The 17,656-nt window shown below is 44.6% G+C and overlaps 1 protein-coding gene across 10 annotated transcripts in view; it reads left to right on the top strand.

Moving 5' to 3' along the window:
• Positions 1 to 17,656, top strand: part of atp11a (ATPase phospholipid transporting 11A) — a 204,229-nt gene that overhangs the window by 165,255 nt on the left and 21,318 nt on the right. For 9 of the 10 annotated variants that reach the window (XM_080182682.1, XM_080182686.1, XM_080182687.1 and 6 more), the window contains 3 exons: positions 6 to 71; positions 12,629 to 12,732; positions 16,264 to 16,429. In XM_080182682.1, coding sequence (XP_080038808.1) covers positions 6 to 71; positions 12,629 to 12,732; positions 16,264 to 16,429 — 336 coding nt within the window. The remainder of the gene's footprint in view (positions 1 to 5; positions 72 to 12,628; positions 12,733 to 16,263; positions 16,430 to 17,656) is intronic. The other variant, XM_080182693.1, reaches the window with a different exon arrangement.

Here is a 17,656-nt window from a genome sequence, read left to right on the forward strand (position 1 = left end):
TTCAGATATTTGGAAACTGGACATATGGAACCCTAGTTTTCACTGTGTTGGTATTTACAGTAACTCTTAAGGTATGCTTGCTTTTAATCACTGAGTTTCAAACTGAATGTAAACTAGCAAGTAATATAAAAACAAGACAGTAAGAGATTCTTTAAATGTACAAGAAGGAAAAGAGAGGCCAAGATGAACATAAGCCCTTTAGAGAATGAGACTGGGAAAATAATAATGGGAAACAAGGAAATGGCAGAGGAGTTAAATAAGTACTTTATATTAGTCTTCACAGTAGAAGACATTAATAACATTCCAAAAATACTAAATAGGCAAGGAGTGAAAGTGGGAGGTTAGGCATGAGAGCTGTTGGGGAGAGGAAATAATCACAATAAATGAATATGGCATGGGGGTGGGAACAAGAGGAGTCGGTCAGCAGATCGATTGGAGACTTGGGTGGAGAGATGGCAGATGGGGTTTAATCCGGACAAATGTGAGGAAATGCACTTTGGAAAGTCCAATGCATATAGGAATTATCTCTGAGAGAGAGAGCTACAGACTAAAGCCTGTAAGATTAAGAGGAAGAGCAGGCAGGGAATAGTTGCTGAACACAGCGGGACTTGTGGTCTGAAGTGCATTTGTTTCAAGGCGAGGAGTATGACAGGTATGACAGATGAACTTAGAGCTTGGATTAGTACTTGGAACCATGACATTGTTGCTATTATAGAGACTTAGTTGAAAGAGGGACAGGATTGCCAGCTAAACATTCCAGGGTTTAGATGCTTCAGGCAGGTTAGAGGGGGATGTAAAAGGGGTGGGGGAGTTGCATTACTGGTTAAGGACAATATCACAGCGGTACTGAGGGAGGACACCTCGGAGCGTTCAGGCAATGAGGCATAAAAAAAAGAGAGTAGCAGTAGAGAGATGTTCCACAGGGATCAGTTCTGGGACGTTTGTTGTTCTATATATGAATGATTTGGAGGAAACTTTAATTGGTCTGATTAGTAAGTTCGAAGACAACACAAAAATTGGTGGAGTTGCGGATAGTGAAGAGGATTGTCAGAGGATATAGCAAGATATAGATCGGTTGGAGACTTGGGCAGAGAAATGGCAGATGGAGTTTAAGCTGGACAAATTTGGGGAACTGCATTTTGGAATGTTCAATGTATATAGGAATTATACAGTAAGTGGTAGAACCCTTAGCAATATTGACAGGCAGAGAGATCTACCAATCACTGAAAGTGGCAACGCAGGTGGATAAGGTGGTCAAGAAGGCATACGGCATGCTTACCTTCATCGGCCAGGGCATTGAGCCTAAAAATTGGCAGGTCATGCTGCAGTTGTACAGAACCTCAGTTAAGGCTCATTTGGAATATTGTGTATAATTCTAGTCGCCACACTACCAAAAGGATCTGGATGCTTTGAAGAGGATACAGAAGAGGTTTACTAGAATGTTGCCTGGCCTAGAGAGTATTAGCTATGAGGAGGGATTGGATAAACTTGGTTGCTCTCACTGGAATGACAGAGGTTGAGGGGCGACCTGATAAAGGTTTACAAGATTGAGTGGCATAGACTGAGTGGATAGTCAGATGCTCTTCCCTAGGATAGAAAAGCCAAGCGCTAGGGGACAAAGGATTAAGGTGTGTGGGTAAAGGTTTAGAGGATATGTGTTAGGCAAGTTTATTACATGGAGGATAGTGAATGTCTGGAACGTGCTACCTGGGGAGGTGGTGGGAGCAGGTACAATAGCAGCATTTAAGGGCATTTAGGTGAATACAAGAATAGGATGGGACTGGAACAATATGTTCCAAGTGCATACGGTTTTAGTTTAGGCAGGTATCATGATCGGCGCAGGCTTTGGAGGGCCAAAGGGCCTGTTCCTGTGCTGTTCTTTGACAGGCTCGCAAAATAACTATCACTAGAGAAAGAGTACTAGGGAAATAAATGGGGCTAAAGGCCAATAAATCCCCTGGGTCTGATGGGCTACTTCCTAGGATATTAAAGGAAGTAGCTACAGAGATAGTGGATACATTGGAGTAATTTTCCAAAAATCCTTAACTTCTGAGGAACTCCCTGAAGATTGGAAAACTGCCAATGCAACACCCTTATTCAAAGAGGGAGACAGAAAACAGGTAACTGTGGGCCAGTTGGCTTAACTTCTGTCACTGGGAACATGTTAGAGTCCATTATAAGGGACATAATAGCAGAGCTTTTAGAAACACACAGTACAATTAGAATCATAGAACCCTACAGTGCAGAAAGAGGCCCTTCGGCCCATTGAGTCTGCACCGACCACAATCCCACCCAGGCTCTACTCCCATGTCCCTACATATTTACCCGCTAATCCCTCTAACCTATGCATCCCAGGACACTAAGGAGCAATTTTAGCATGGCCAATCAACCTAACTTGCACATCTTTGGACTGTGGGAGGAAACCAGAGCACCTGGAGGAAACCCATGCAGAGTCAGCATGGCTTCTTGGAGGGGAAATCATACCTGACAAATGTATTAAAATTCTTTGAGGTGGATATGAGCAGGATAGGTAAAAGGAAACCAGCAAATGGAATAGACTTGAATTTCCTAAAAGCTTTCGATAAGGTACTGCATAAAAGCCTACTTAATAAGATCACGTGTTGGGGATAGTATTTTAGTCATGAATACAAGATTGACTAACTTACAGAAGGCAGAGAATTGGGATAAGAGAAGCATTTTCAGCATGGCAACTTGTAACTCATGGAGTGCCACAGGGATCAGTGCTGGTGCCACAATTGTTTACAATATATCTTACCAACTTGGATGAGGGAAGTGGATGTACTATTCCAAAGTTTGTAGATGATATAGAAATAGGTGGGAAGGCAAGTGGTGAGAATAACACAGAGTCTACAGAGTGATAAATAGAGGTTAAATGAGTGGGCAAAATTTGACTGATGGAATATAAGGTTGGAAAGTGTGAAGTTATGCACTTTGGTAGGAAGAATAAAGGAACTGAATATTATTTAAATGGAGAAAGACTGCAGAAAGCTGCAGAGGGATTTGGGGGCTCTCACAGGCAGGAGAGGTGAAGAAGATTTTCAGTGGCTGCACTTGGCTTGCCAAAGACAGGAACAGAACTGTCAAGAGGAAGAGGCGGCAGGTCCTACTCCACATGCAGAGGATGAACCCCAGAAAGCTAGCATGCAAATTCGATAGGTAATAGGAAAGGTAAATGGAATGTTAGACTTTATTTCAATAGGAACGGAGTGTAAAAATCAGGAAGTCTTGCTAGACTATACAAGGCAGTCCAGAGAAGATTCATGAGGTTCTTCCTGGCTCTGGGGGGATTTTCTTATGAGGACAGGTTGGGCCTGTACTCATTGGAGTTTTACGACCACATCGCGCTTGTTTCCTGGCATGACAAGGCCAGTGGGGGAGGGGCCACTGCTACTCTGCAGTGATCGGTGGGGGGAGGACAGTGGGACTGTGATCAGTCGGGGAGGGAGGGAGAAGGGGCCTGCTGCCATTCTATAGCGATAGGTGGGGGAAGGGCAGCGGGACCGTGATCGAGGGGGAGGGAGGGAATCCGCTATCAGTCTGAGTACAGGAAGTGGGGGAGAGAGGTCGGCGGGGCTGCATCTTGGGCTGTGGGCCCCCGCAATTGCGGGGGGCGGGAGGGAGTTGCTTCAGACTGCCTGCAATAGTAGGGGCCTGACAGCCCTCTCTTGGCCTGTCAGACGCCTGCTGTTCATGTGCAGCATCAGAGGCCTGCATATGCATGTGTTATCTCTCTCTGCAGGCTTTCGGGCATATTAAGCCCTACCCACAGACTTCAGCATTGAGCAACAGACTTGCCCAAACTTTTGCAGCCAGAGTCTTATGGGGGGAACCAAAAAACAAATCTGGAACTCTCCCACTTCCATCCCCACCTGACACTTAGACTAAAAATGGTAAAATACCACAAAATGTTTGTGCCTGAGATAAAGCTCAGAATGCAACAGAGTGACCAAAGCTGTCACCACTCAGCCATTTGTGTGAGTCAGAAGTTGTTGCCCAATCAGCAGGTAACTAAGGACTGGACATCAATGTTGGCTTTGAAAGGCAGCTGCAGATGAAAAATGGACAAATAATGGTCCTTAGCAGACAAATGCTAAACATCAACTCTCTCACTATGATACTGCAGTGAGGAAACCATCAGGAACATGGAGTCTGGTCATCTCACTGCTATTCTTCTCACTCACAGGCAGGAGAGGTGAAGAAGATTTCAATGGTGGCACTTGGCTTGCCAAAGACAGAAACAGAACTGTCAAAAGGAAGGGGTGGCAGGTCCTACTCCACATGCAGAGGATGAACCCCAGAGAGATGTCACTTGAAAGAGCCTCCCTAGGGTCTATAGATAATGTTTGACCTACCTGTAGATGTCCAAGAACCACGGTAGGATTTGGCACCATGGGGACCTGGGATGCATCTACTGCTTCCATCTATGAAAGTGACTGGCAGTGCTCAAAGGCATGCTCCACGGGTGACCTTTGCAGGGTTTTACAAGCTTCTGCATACAAGTTCATCCATATGATACAATCCTCACAAGGATACATAACTTTGTGCATTTTGACTGAGATTTGGCAAGTCAGGAAGCAAGAGCAATGGGATTTGCACGAATCTCTGGCTTTCCACAAGTGCAGCATGCAGTTGGCTGCACGAGAGTGTCACTCAGACCCCTGTGGCATTAAGATGTCAACTATGTGAACGCAAGGGCTTCAATAAAAGAACCTGGGAATGGTGTCCTCACAATCAGTGTTGCAGTGAAGAGATTCAGAAACAGTGTCCTCACAGTCAGTGTCACAGAACAGCACTCTTGATTTTTAAAAAGTGTTTTTTTTCAAGGAGGGGTTAAGGATGGGACATTGGCATAGTGGTTAGCACTGCTGTCTCACAGCACCAAGGACAAGGATTCGATTCCTGGCTTGGGTCACTGTCTGTGCAGTCTGTATGTTCTCCCTGTATCTGTGTGGGTTTTCTCTGGATGCTGTGGTTTATCTTACAGTCTGAAAGGTGTGCTGGTTAAGTGCATTGGCCATGCTAAATTCTCCCTCAGTGTACCCAAACAGGTGCCGGAATGTGGCAACTAGGGAATTTTCACAGTAACTTCATTGCAGTGTTAATGTAAGCCGACTTGTGACACTAATGAATAAACTTAAAACTAAGAAACAATACAAATAAGTGAAGGTCAGGGTCATTATAGTAAAGTAATATAAGCAAAGTAGAGTAAGAGAAGTAAAGTTAGCGTAAAGGAGGTAAGTTAATAGTATTATGTAAGCATTTTTTAAAGAGGGAGTAAATAAGAGGCTTAAAGGTAGTCATGGCAAGAGAGCTCAAGCTCTTTGAGGAAGTGACGAAGATGATTGATGAGAGTAGGGCAGTAGATGTTGTCTGCATAGACTTCAGTAAAGCCTTTGACAAGATCCTTCATGGCAGACTGGTACAGAAGGTGAAGTTACAACGGATCAGAGGTGAGCTGGCAAGATGGATACAGAACTGGCTCGGTCATAGAAGTCAAGAGGGTAGTAGTGGAAGAATATGTTTCTGAATGGAGGGCTATGATAAGTGGTGTTCCTCAGGGATCAATGCTGGGACCTCTGCTGTTTGTAATATATATCAATGATTTGGAGGAAAGTAACTGGTTTGATTAATAAGTTTGCAGACGACACAAAGGTTGGTGGAATTGCAGATAGTGATGAGGACCGTCAGAAGATACAGCCGGTTATAGATTGGTTGGAGACTGAGGAGCAGATATGGTAGATGGAGTTTAATCGAGACAAATGTGAAGTAATGCATCTTGGAAGGTCTAATACAAATGGGAAATATACAATAAATGGCAGAATCCTTAAGAGTATTGATCGGCAGAGGATTCTGGCTGTACAGTTACACAGGTCACTGAAAGTGGCAACACGTGTGGAGAAGGTAACCAAGAAGGCACTTGAATCCCGGGGGAACCAATATCTTGGCGGGAAGGTTGGCGAGTGCTACTGGGGAGACTTTAAACTAGAAAGTTTGGGGGGAGGGAATCGAGATGAGGTGAGTGAGAGCGTGGAGGTTAGCTCACAAGTAGAGATGAACTGTAGACAATATGAGAGGGAGGTTAGACAGGTGATGGAGAAGGAAAACGCCCAGACTGAGGGTCTGAGGTGTGTCTATTTTAATGCCAGGAGTGTAGTGAATAAAGTGGATGAGCTTAGAGCGTGGATTGCTGCTTGGGAATGTGATGTGGTGGCCATTACAGAGACTTGGATGTCTCAGGGACAGGACTGGGTACTTCAGGTACCGGGATTCAGATGTTTTAGGAAGGACAGGGAGGGAGGCAAAAGAGGTGGCGGAGTGGCACTGTTGATCAGGGACAGTGTCATGGCTGTAAAGTAGGTGGATGCTGTGGAGGGACTATCTACGGAGTCTCTGTGGGTGGAAGTTAGGAACAGCAAGGGGTCGGTAACTTTGCTGGGTGTTTTCCATAGGCCGCCCAATAGTGACAGGGAAGTTAAGGTGCAGATAGGAAAACAGATCCTAGAGAGATGTAGTAATAACAGAGTTGTTGTGATGGAAGACTTTAATTTCCCAAACATCGACTGAAATATCCCTAGGGTAAGGGGTTTGGATGGGGAGGAGTTTGTTAGATGTGTTCAGGAGGGTTTCCTGACACAGCACGTGGATAAGCCTATGAGAGGACAGGCTGTACTTAACCTGGTACTGGCTAATGAACCAGGACAGGTGTCAGATCTCTCGGTGGGAGAGCATCTCGGGGATGGAGATCATAATTCTATCTCCTTCACAATAGCATTGGAAAGAGATAGGATCAGGCAGACTAGGAAGGTGTTTATCTGGACTAAGGGGAAATATGAAGACAGGCAGAAAATTGGATGAGTAAACTGGAAGGAGGTGTTCTTGGGGAAAAGTACTGAAGGAGGTGGAGGATTTTCAAGGAATGTTTGTCTGGAGCTCTGCACGACAACGTTCCGATGAGAAGGGGAGGTTTTGGTAGGTCGCAGGAACCGTGGTGCATGAAGGTTGTGATGAACCTAGTCAGGAAGAAAAGAAAGGTGTACAAAAGGTTCAGAGAGCTAGGAGATTTTAAGGATCTAAAGGAGTATACGGGTTGTAGGAAGGAGCTTAAAAAGGAAATTAGGAGAGCCAGAAGGGGTCATGAGAAGGCCTTGGTGGGTAAGATTAAGGAGAATCCCAAGGCGTTCTACAAATAAAAGGTGAAGGGGCGGAAGTCTGTGTGGAACCAGAAGAAATGGCAGAGGTGCTTAATGAGTACTTTGCCTCGGTATTCACGGTGGAAAATGATCTGGGAGGTTGTAATGCAGGTTTGCGGCGGACTGAAAAGATTGAGTATGTGGATGTTAAGAAAGACGATGTGTTGGAACTTTTAAATTCTATCAAGATAGATAAGTTGCCAGGACCAGATAGGATGTACCCCAGGTTACTGTGGGAGGTGAGGGAAGAGATTGCAGAGCCCCGGCAATGATCTTTGCATCATTGATGGAGACGGGAGAGGTTCCAGAGGATTGCAGATGTGGTTTCTATCTTCGAGAAAGGGAACAGGGATAGCCCAGGAAATTACCGACCGGTGAGTCTGACCTCAGTGGTTGGTAAGTTGATGGAGAAGAAACTGAGGGATAGGATTTATGAACATTTAGAGAAGTTTAGAATGATCAGAAATAGTCAGCACGGCTTTGTCAAGGGCAGGTCATGCCTTACGAGCCTAGTTGAGTTCTTTGAAAATGTGACTGAACACATTGATGAAGGAAGAGCGGTGGATGTGATTTACATGGACTTTCAGCAAGGCATTTGATAAGGTCCCCCATGCAAGACTTCTTGAGAAGGTGAGAGGGCATGGGATCCAAGGGTCTGTTGCCTTGTGGATCCAGAACTGGCTTGCCTGCAGAAGGCAGAGAGTGATTGTAGATGGGTCATTTTCTGCATGGAGGTCGGTCACCAGTGGAGTGCCCCAGGGATCTGTTCTAGGACCCTTGCTGTTTGTCATTTTCATAAATGACCTGGATGAGGAAGTGGAGGGATGGGTTAGTAAGTTTGCTGATGACACAAAGGTTCGTGGTGTTGTGGATAGTCTGAAGGGATGTCAGAAGTTGCAGCGAGACATAGATAGGGTGCAAGACTGGTCGGAGAAGTGGCAGATGGACTTCAACGCGGATAAATGTGTAGTGGTCCATTTTGGCAGGTCCAGTGGGATGAAGGAGTACAATATCAAGGGTAGGACTCTTAGCAGTATTGAGGAGCAGAAGGAGTGCAGAGAATGTTCACTAGGTTGATACCGGAGATGAGGGGGTTAGCCTATGAGGAGAGAGTGAATAGACTAGGTCTGTACTCGTTGGAGTTTAGAAGGCTGATGGGGGGATCTTATGGAGATGTATAAGATAATGAAGGGGCTAGACAGGATAAAGGTAGAGCGATTCTTCTCGCTTAGAAAGGACAGCAGAACTAGAGGGCACAGCCTCGAAATAAGTGGGGGGGGGGTGCAGTTTAGAAAGGAGTTGAGGAGGAACTTCTTCACTCAAAGGGTGGTGAGTCTCTGGAATTCTCTGCCCATTGAAATGGTGGAGGCTACCTCGCTGAATATATTTAAGTCACGGGTAGATAGATTTCTGATAGACAGGGGAATTAAGGGTTATGGGGAGAAAGCAGGAAAGTGGAACTGATCCACTTCAGATCAGCCATGATCTTATTGAATGGCGGGGCAGGCCCGAAGGGCTAGATGGCCTACTCCTGCTCCTATTTCTTATGTTCTTATGTTAACCTTGGGGTCCGGGTCCATAGGACTTTTAAATCGGCCTCGCAGGTGGAGGATGTGGTCAAGAAGGCGTATGGTGTACTAGCCTTCATTAATCAAGGGATTGAGTTTAGGAGTCAGGAGGTAATGCTGCAACTTTATAAGACCCTTGTCAGACCCCACTTGGAGTATTGTGCGCAGTTCTGGTCGCCTCACTACAAGAAGGATGTGGAAGCTATTGAGAGGGTGCACAGGAGATTTACAAGGATGTTGCCTGGATTGGGAGGCATGCCTTTTGAGGATAGGTTGAGGGAGCTAGGTCTCTTCTCTCTGGAGAGACTAAGATTGAGAGGCGACCTGTTAAAGGTTTATAAAATGTCGAGAGGTATAGATAGGGTAGATTCTCAGCGGCTATTTCCCAGGGATGAAATGGCCGCTACGAGAGGACACAGGTTTAAGGTGCTGGGGAGCAGGTACAGAGGAGATGTCAGGGGTAAGTTTTTCACTCAGAGCGTGGTGAGTGAATGGAATCAGCTGCTGCCGGTGGTGGCAGAGGCAAACTCGCTGGGGTCTTTTAAGAGACTTCTGGATGAGTACATAGGATTTAATGGGAATGAGAGTTATAGATAGGCCTGGTAGGTGTGGATATGATCGGCGCAACTTGTGGGCTGAAGGGCCTGTTTGTGCTGCAGTGTTCTATGTTCTATGTTTTATGTTCTAAGAAGGCATATGGCATGCATGTCTCAATCAGTCATGACATTGAGTTTAAAAATTGGCAAGTCATGTTGCAGCTTTATAGAACCTTAATTAGGCCACACTTGGAATATAGTGTTCGATTCTGATCGCCACATTACCAGAAGGATGTGGGGGCTTTGGAGAGGGTACAGAAAAGATTTACCAGGACGTTGTCTGGTATAGAGGGCATTAACTATGAGGAGTGGTTGGAGAAACTTGGTTTCTTCTCACTGGAACGACGGAGGTTGAGGGGCGACCTGATAGAAATCTACAAGATTATGAGAGGCATGGACAGATTGGATCATCAGAAGCTTTTTTCCAGGGTGGAAGAGTCAATTACTAGGAGGCATAGGTTTAAGGTGCAACTTTAAAGCAGATGTACGAGGCAAGCTTTTTTATTGGTGCCCCTCTGGTTCAGGTGCACACTGTCCTGTTTGTACAGGTCTCACCTTCTCCAGAATGTGTTCCAATTATCCATGTAAATGAAACCCTCTCTCCTACACCATCCCTGCAGCCACATGTTAATCTGCACTCTCTCACTGTTCCTCAACTCACTAGCACGTGGCACTGGCAACAAACCAGAGATGACATCATGCTTTGTCCTGGCTCTCAGCTTCCATCCTCGCTCCCTAAATTCCTGTTTTAAATCCCCATCCCTTCTCCTACCTATATTGTTGGTACCAATGAGTATAATGTCAGCAAGTGTGAGGTTATCCACTTTGGTAGAAATAATAATAGGAGGGATTATTATTTAAAAGGCAAAAAGCTGCAGCATGCTACGGTGCAGAGGGACCTGGGGGTCCTTGTGGACGAGCTGCAAAAACCCAGTCTGCAGGTGCAGCAGGTGGTCAAGAAGGTGAATGGAATGTTGGCCTTTATAGCGAGGGGGATAGAATATAAAAGCAGGGAGGTCTTGCTGCAACTGTACAGGGTACAGGTGAGGCCGCAGCTGGAGTACTGTGTGCAGTTTTGGTTGCCGCACTTGCGGAAGGATATATTGGCCTTGGAGGGAGTGCAGAGAAGGTTCACTAGGATGTTACCAGAGATGAGGGGGTTGGACTATGAAGAGAGACTGAATAGACTGGGTCTGTACTCGTTAGAGTTTAGAAGGCTGAAGGGGAATCTTATAGAGACGTATAAGATAATGAAAGGGATGGATAGGGTAGAGGTAGAGAGATTCTTCCCACTTAGAAAGGATAGCAGGACTGGAGGGCACAGCCTCAAGATAATGGGGGGGCAGTTTAGACCAGAGTTGAGGAGGAACTTCTTCACTCAAAGGGTGGTGAATCTCTGGAATTCTCTGCCCGTTGAAGTGGTGGAGGCTACCTCGCTGAATATATTTAAGTCACGGGTAGATAGGTTTCTGATAGACAGGGGAATTAAGGGTTATGGGGAGAAAGTGGGACAGTGGAGCTGATCCACTTCAGATCAGCCATGATCTTATTGAATGGCGGGGCAGGCTCGAAGGGCTAGATGGCCTACTCCTGCTCCTATTTCTTATGTTCTTACCTGCAGCTGATCCCCCTCCCCCTTAAGGATCCTGAAAACATGATCCGAGACGTCACGGCTTGCACCCAGGAGGCACCATACCATCCATGAGTCTCTTTTGCTGCCGCAGAACCGCCTATCTGTCCCTCTAACCATCGCTTCCCCAGTTAATCTAGTGATCCAAGGATTTCTGCCCAGTTCTGGGGACCTACTGGGGAAATGGAATGGTGAATAGAGGCACTAGGTGACAAGGGGAGAATGAGACACTGGATGAGAGGCTGGGGGTTATCGGAACACTGGGTGCAAGGCAGAGAGAGAATGGGGCACTAGTTTGAAGGACAGGAAGTTGCATTAAGTTGATCTTTCTCTACCCCCTAGCTATGACTGTAACACTATATTCTGCACTCTCTCCTTTCCTTCTCTATGAACGGAATGTTTTGTCTGTATAGTGTGCAAGAAACAATACTTTTCACTGTATGTTAATACATGTGACTATAATAAATCAAATCAAAAAGGAGAACAGTGTGCATCTGCTGAAGGGCTGGAAGAAGAATATGGCACTGGTCACCACTTGATGAAAAATTGATGGGCCTGGTTGCAGTTACACACCCTTTCAAAGAGAACTGAACCTATCTATCTTCGTTGCCTCTCCAAGACTTGACATCATTCGCACAATGTGCTCAGAATTGATCACAATATCCCAGCTGAACCATAATTAGTATTTTACTAAGGTTTATCATAAGTTCATCTCTCTCTTTATAAAGCCAAGGATCCCAAATGCCTTGTTAACAATGTTCTCAATGACCGTGCTACCTACAAAGAAGGGTCAGTTACAAGGGGACACGTGTTAAAAGTGAGGGGTGGGAGGTTTAGGGGGATTACAAGGGGACACATGGTCCATAGCCTTGAATGTTGTGACATGCCAAGTACTCATCCAGGTACTTTTAAAGGATGTGAAGCCTCCCACCTCCACCAGTCACCACCCTCTGGGTAAAAAAGCTTTTCCTCAAATCCCCATAAACCTCCCACCCCTCACTTTTAACACGTCTCCCCTTGTAACTGACCCTTCTCTTTGTTCTTGCACTTCCTTTCAAATGTTATAATTTAATTTATATTGCTCCCATTCTTCCAAAATGTATCTCTTCACAGCTTTCCACATAGCGTTTATCTGCTGTGAGTTTGCCCATTTTATTAGCCAGTATGTGTGTTTCTGAAGTCTTTTACATTTCTGAGTTTTGTAACATCTGCAAACTTTGACATTATGCCTTATGTGCTCATATTCATTCCCTCCTCTACCACTCCTGAATATACAACATATCCTCCAGTAATTTCCACAACCTTTTTTCTAAATGGATTTATTTGGACTGTACTCATCTGGTTGTTTAATGTGCAATGATAAACTTACAAATTTCCTCTCACAGTTTGTGTTCCAACAGAATTCTACCTCAGACAGCTACTTTCTGAATGAAGATGAAAAATGAAAACACCACTAAAATTCAATATTGCCTCTATTTAATAAGTCACACGTTTTGTTGATGATTCCCGAGCAAATTTGGATTGAATATGTACATCTGCACTCTTGCTTTATCCCTCTACTGTTTTGTGTCTCATCCTGTCATTGTTGGGTAGTTACAAATGCATGTTGTCCTGTTTTAACAGCTTGCTCTGGACACTCATCATTGGACATGGATAAATCACTTTGTGATATGGGGCTCACTATTATTTTACATCATCTTTTCTCTTCTCTGGGGAGGCATTATCTGGTAAGTGTGACTGGGATTTTCTGATTTCCTGCCGGCGGGGTCTTCCAGCCCCACTGAAGTCAAACCGTTCCACTGGTTCTCTGGTTGAGGGCTAGCAAGCTATGCAAAAATGCTGTTGAATTCAGCAGAACTGAAAGATTCTGCCATTAGTCAATAGGGAACCACCTCAGCCACCAGGAGGCTAAAAAGTTCTGGCATGTCTGCAAAATATAGACTGAATGTAAAACAAAACACTTTGGTGTATGTTTTCCCTTAATGTAACTAAAGTTCTCAGAAGGATAGAGAATAGGTCCATACCTGCACAAATAAAAAATGGAAACATTTAATTGACGGCATTGGACAGCATTTGATAAACATATAGGAGTTCTAATCAAAGGTCACGGACCTGAAGTGTTTATTCTGATTCTGTCCCCATAGATGCTCTTACTACTTAAACCTGGTGTTGTCAGACTTCTTACTGTGTTTCCCATAGATGCTGCCAGACTTGCAGAGTATTTCCAACATGTTTGGTTTTTATTTTAAATTTCCAGCATCTGCAAAACTTTGGCATTTGTGATGATATATTGAGGTTAATTGGGTTATGTGCTATAATCCTTTTTAGTGTGTACCTGAATTGTGTGCATATGATGCAATGTTATTACACCTCAGTGCATCATTGCATAGAGGGGACGAAGGCAATGGAAGTCCAAACGCATCCCTAAGGTGAGAAGTGCTACTGCTATCAGCAATCAGTACAGATGAGGCTGCTTAAAAATGGTGAAAAAGTGCAATTCAGTGCAGTTAGAGATAATATATAAACAAACGTGAGTGTTCAAAAGATCTGAGTGTCCAACGTCACCCATGCCCATGCTGTGCAACTACAATTTTTTAACCTTCCTAACCCTCTCACTACGTCTAGGTGTAATCCCAGGATGCACATCAGAGATTGAGGCAGCCTACTGTCCGCCCTGCTCTGCTGCCTGAGCTGTCCTTGGTGGGCATCCTCTGGAGGGCTGGGTCCTGGAGGGCACCAGCCCACTTGCAGGTGGCACAAGTGTTGTTCTGTTCTCTGTGCCAGAGATTGCTCAGCCTCTGGAAGGGGGAAAATCAGATAGAGTAGGCATTCCTAGGGCCTCTTGGGTGAAAGGTTGCAGCTATTCACCAATGGATCCTATTCCTTTTGGGTGTTTGTGGGCCTCTGGATCACTACATGGGATAGATGGATAGCTGGAGTAAGATCCATAAGTCTCCCTCATCCTGTGGTGCTGGAACTCATGCTTGTCCTCTATTGTCAGCACCATTCAGTTGATGCCCTCAACCATCAAGCACATGCCCTAAACCATGTATTAGATACCTACTACCACGGATTTGATGTCAAGCCCCCGACTCTCCACTGTGGACACCACCCTTAAAATGTTGGCCTGGGTGCCTCGCATTGCTGGCACCATCTCTGTGAAGAGCTTTGGAACTCATCCAGTCGACCTTGCAATCCCAGGAATATCACTGACACACCTTGGTATTCCTGACTCTGCCTTGCAATCCCAGCAAAGATCTGACTGTCCAATCCCAGAGACATCCCTGCCTCTGCCTGATTTGAACCAGCAGATAGTGGTGCTCACAAATATCGACCCAGAAGCCTGCTCACTAAAATCACCCACTGATGTGTGTCTCTCTGCACTGGGGGATGCTGCAGGTGACAAATGTGATGCATCTTCAGTGATCTGCACTGACATCTCCTCAGAAATCCATGGCTAGTTTGGTGCAGGATACCTGCTGGAAGGTGCACTGGGCTGTTCATGTAATTTTCTTGCAAGGGAAGGGATGTATTGGTGCACAATAAGGGCAAAGGTCTGGGAAAGAAAGAACTCGCATGAATTTGGACAGATGGATGAAAGTACAAAGGCTTTTCATTTTTCCCTCTCCCGCCCACCTGGATCTCTACGTGGGCCCACTCCTACTCTTCCTCTGCCAGTTCCTTGAAAAGAATCAGGATCCTCAGTTCTACTATGCCATGCCATGCTCACTAGCAACAGTTATGAACGAGCTTATCCTGTAGGGAGATAGATGGAGAGGTTGTGAGTAAGCCATGTGCCGGATGGGATGGCAGTAATGCCTGGAATGTGTGGGCACTGTGCGTGAACAGAGATGAATGATGAGGAGACAAGTCTCAGGGTAGATGAATAAGCATGTGTGAAGTCAGGTGGTAGGGCACAAGGAGGTGGCAGCAAGTAGGGCAAGGTGGCATGATAAGGGGTGTCTGAGAGGAGAGTGGTGAGAGAAGTCAAGAAGCACTCTGCTGCCTGAAATGTCCTTGGCAGGCATCCTCTGGAGGGCTGGGTCCTGGAAGGCAGCATGGAGAATGTCATTCATTTTCTTTAGGCAGTGCACTCTTCTCCTCTTGAGGTGAGTGCTGGCATTCACCATTGGCCCCATTTTTCCAAGCAGGGTTAGCAGCTTACTGGAGAGTCTCCGCCCGCGTACAGGTAAATGGTAGTCCTTTTCTCCTCTATGGCATCCAACATTTGTGTCAGGACCCCCTCCATAAACCATGGAACTGGCTTTTTAGCTGCCATCCTCTTGGCTTGACTAAGTGCTGTGAGCATATTAAAATGCAGTGCCCCTGATTGAATTTCTGGGGCAGGCAAATTAGACACATTGTGTCACAGGACAGCACTTTTCACATGGGGAATTTTTTTTTCAAGTTTCTAACAATTGCAATCTGGATTGGGCCAATGGAATTTGTATTAATTTTCACAAATGATGAGAAAATGCTTTTTCTCTGAAAAATGGGCTAGATAAAATCTTAATGAAGCACCTGAGTGGAATGGTATCGTGGGAAAACAGAAAAGAGACCCTTTAGCTGGTGGGAAGCAGATCAGTGGGCCTTTACAATGTATACTGCATTATTCTAAAACCGAGCACCTTTATGTAACACCTTTGATCAGCCAAAATGCTTTACAGTTGATGGAACAATTTTTGAAGTGTAGTCACTGTTGTAACATGGAGAATTTGTGCATAGCAAGATTTCACATCAACAGTGTGATAATAACCAGAGAATCTGTTTTGTAATAATGGTGGTAGAGAGATAAATATTGGCCAGGACACCAGGAAGAACACTTCTGCTTCTCTTCAAATAAATATTTAGGTCCATCTGAGATGGATTCTATAATTTTCTTAAAAATAGAAACAGTAAATATTGGAATGACTCAGTAAGTTTGACAGCGTCTGTGGGGAGAAAGACAGAGTTCAGATCATAACCTTCATCATAGCACCTTTATCTTTTCTGCCAAAATCAACCAGTGTCCCCAACTCAATCCATTAATTCAAAACAATGTGATTTGTATAAATACCTTTTAAAAAAGAGTAAAGAAAAATTGATGATAATGTGCACAATGCTAGCAAATTCTAGCAAACCTGTGAATGTGGTGCAAAAATACAGGATCTTCAGCTTACAGACTGATATGAATAATGCCATTATTTATTTTCATCTTCATCTTTAAATCGGACTTTCCTGCCCCTTCTCTTCCCTGATGATGTTTGTTTCCTTCTCAGGCCTTTTCTGAATTACCAGAGAATGTACTATGTCTTCATGCAGATGCTCTCAACAGGGCCAGCCTGGTTAGGGATTATCCTGCTAATAACTATCAGCCTGCTTCCAGATGTTGTTAAGAAAGTGATATGCAGGCAGCTTTGGCCAACAGCTACGGAGAAACTTCAGGTACCAGTAATATTCAGTGTGCAATGTCAAAAATTGTTAATTAACAGTATCAGTTGCTGTCTGAGTGGGCAGTACATCGCAATGGCCATCATCATATTGATGTTCTTGATTCAAGTAAAAGTCGAAAATAGATTGTGGAGGAAGGGTTGCTCTATATCTGACTAAATTCACAGCTGTTTGGTACACAACAGGTTAATTAACTGCTAAGTCTAAAAAATGTGGGCACAAATTGAATTGTAAACTACTTTTAATAATGTGACAGTCACAGAGAACAAACATTCATTAATTCTGTGATTGGCAGATAGCTGCAGCTCAGATAGTTTAGTTGTGAATTTCCTGAGGGCCTGGGGTGTAATTTGGACAGGTGTGGGGTGGGAAATGCAATACCAAGCCTAAGCCATAAAAACCAGATTCTGAGGGAAGTGAAGGGTGGGCAGTAGTTTCATCTGCCATTAGAATCCTGGTGTCTGCAAAGGAATCAGGCCAGTTTGCTGGGCTGTGCAGATACTGCTGCTTCTGTTCCAAATGAATTGGACACCAGCAATACACTGATGTTCAGTTGTATGGAGCAGAATAAGTGAGGTCCAGAGGATGTTCCAAACTGGGGTCAGGACCTGGAAATTAACACACTCTTATAAAGGAACATTCTATACTAAAACGGCTGTTTAAACTTGCTACCACCTGTTTAGCCCTCAAGCAGCTAGCCAATATCTCTTTTTTTTCTCCATTGCCTTTCCCAACAGATGCACAATACTAGCACATAGTTCACCTGCATTGTTATTTCCTGACCCAGGAAAATCTCAGCAAGGTCAAGGTCACAAGTCACTGGCAGATTCAGGGTTGCATATTGCCAACACGATTTGTTTCCTACTCTGTCACAGTTCTTATGGAAAAATGGATTGAGAGGGATTTTTAAGCATGTTTTCTGCTTGGTTATAGCATTACACGTGGGTTCAATTGCAATGTTGAATTTAAAATTCTGTGATTGGATTTTCAGTTTTCATGATGTGTATTTTTATTCTTAAAGAAAATCAGAATACTTGCTCCTCATTATTAAAACCAACAATCATTCCAACCTTGCCTGGTAAGATGGTCTCACAACTTGGCTCCAATGTAGTGCTATCTTATGTCCAATTCTGCCATTTTACTTCTGCTAAACTGCTGATAGTGCTCAATGATTTCTGCTTTGCCACTATCTGCTCAACTGTCATGGTCTTGAACTGTCCC

Source organism: Carcharhinus amblyrhynchos, unplaced genomic scaffold (assembly GCF_965287045.1).
Source record: "Carcharhinus amblyrhynchos unplaced genomic scaffold, sCarAmb.v2.hapA scaffold_80, whole genome shotgun sequence".
Classification (NCBI taxonomy): Eukaryota; Metazoa; Chordata; class Chondrichthyes; order Carcharhiniformes; family Carcharhinidae; genus Carcharhinus; species Carcharhinus amblyrhynchos.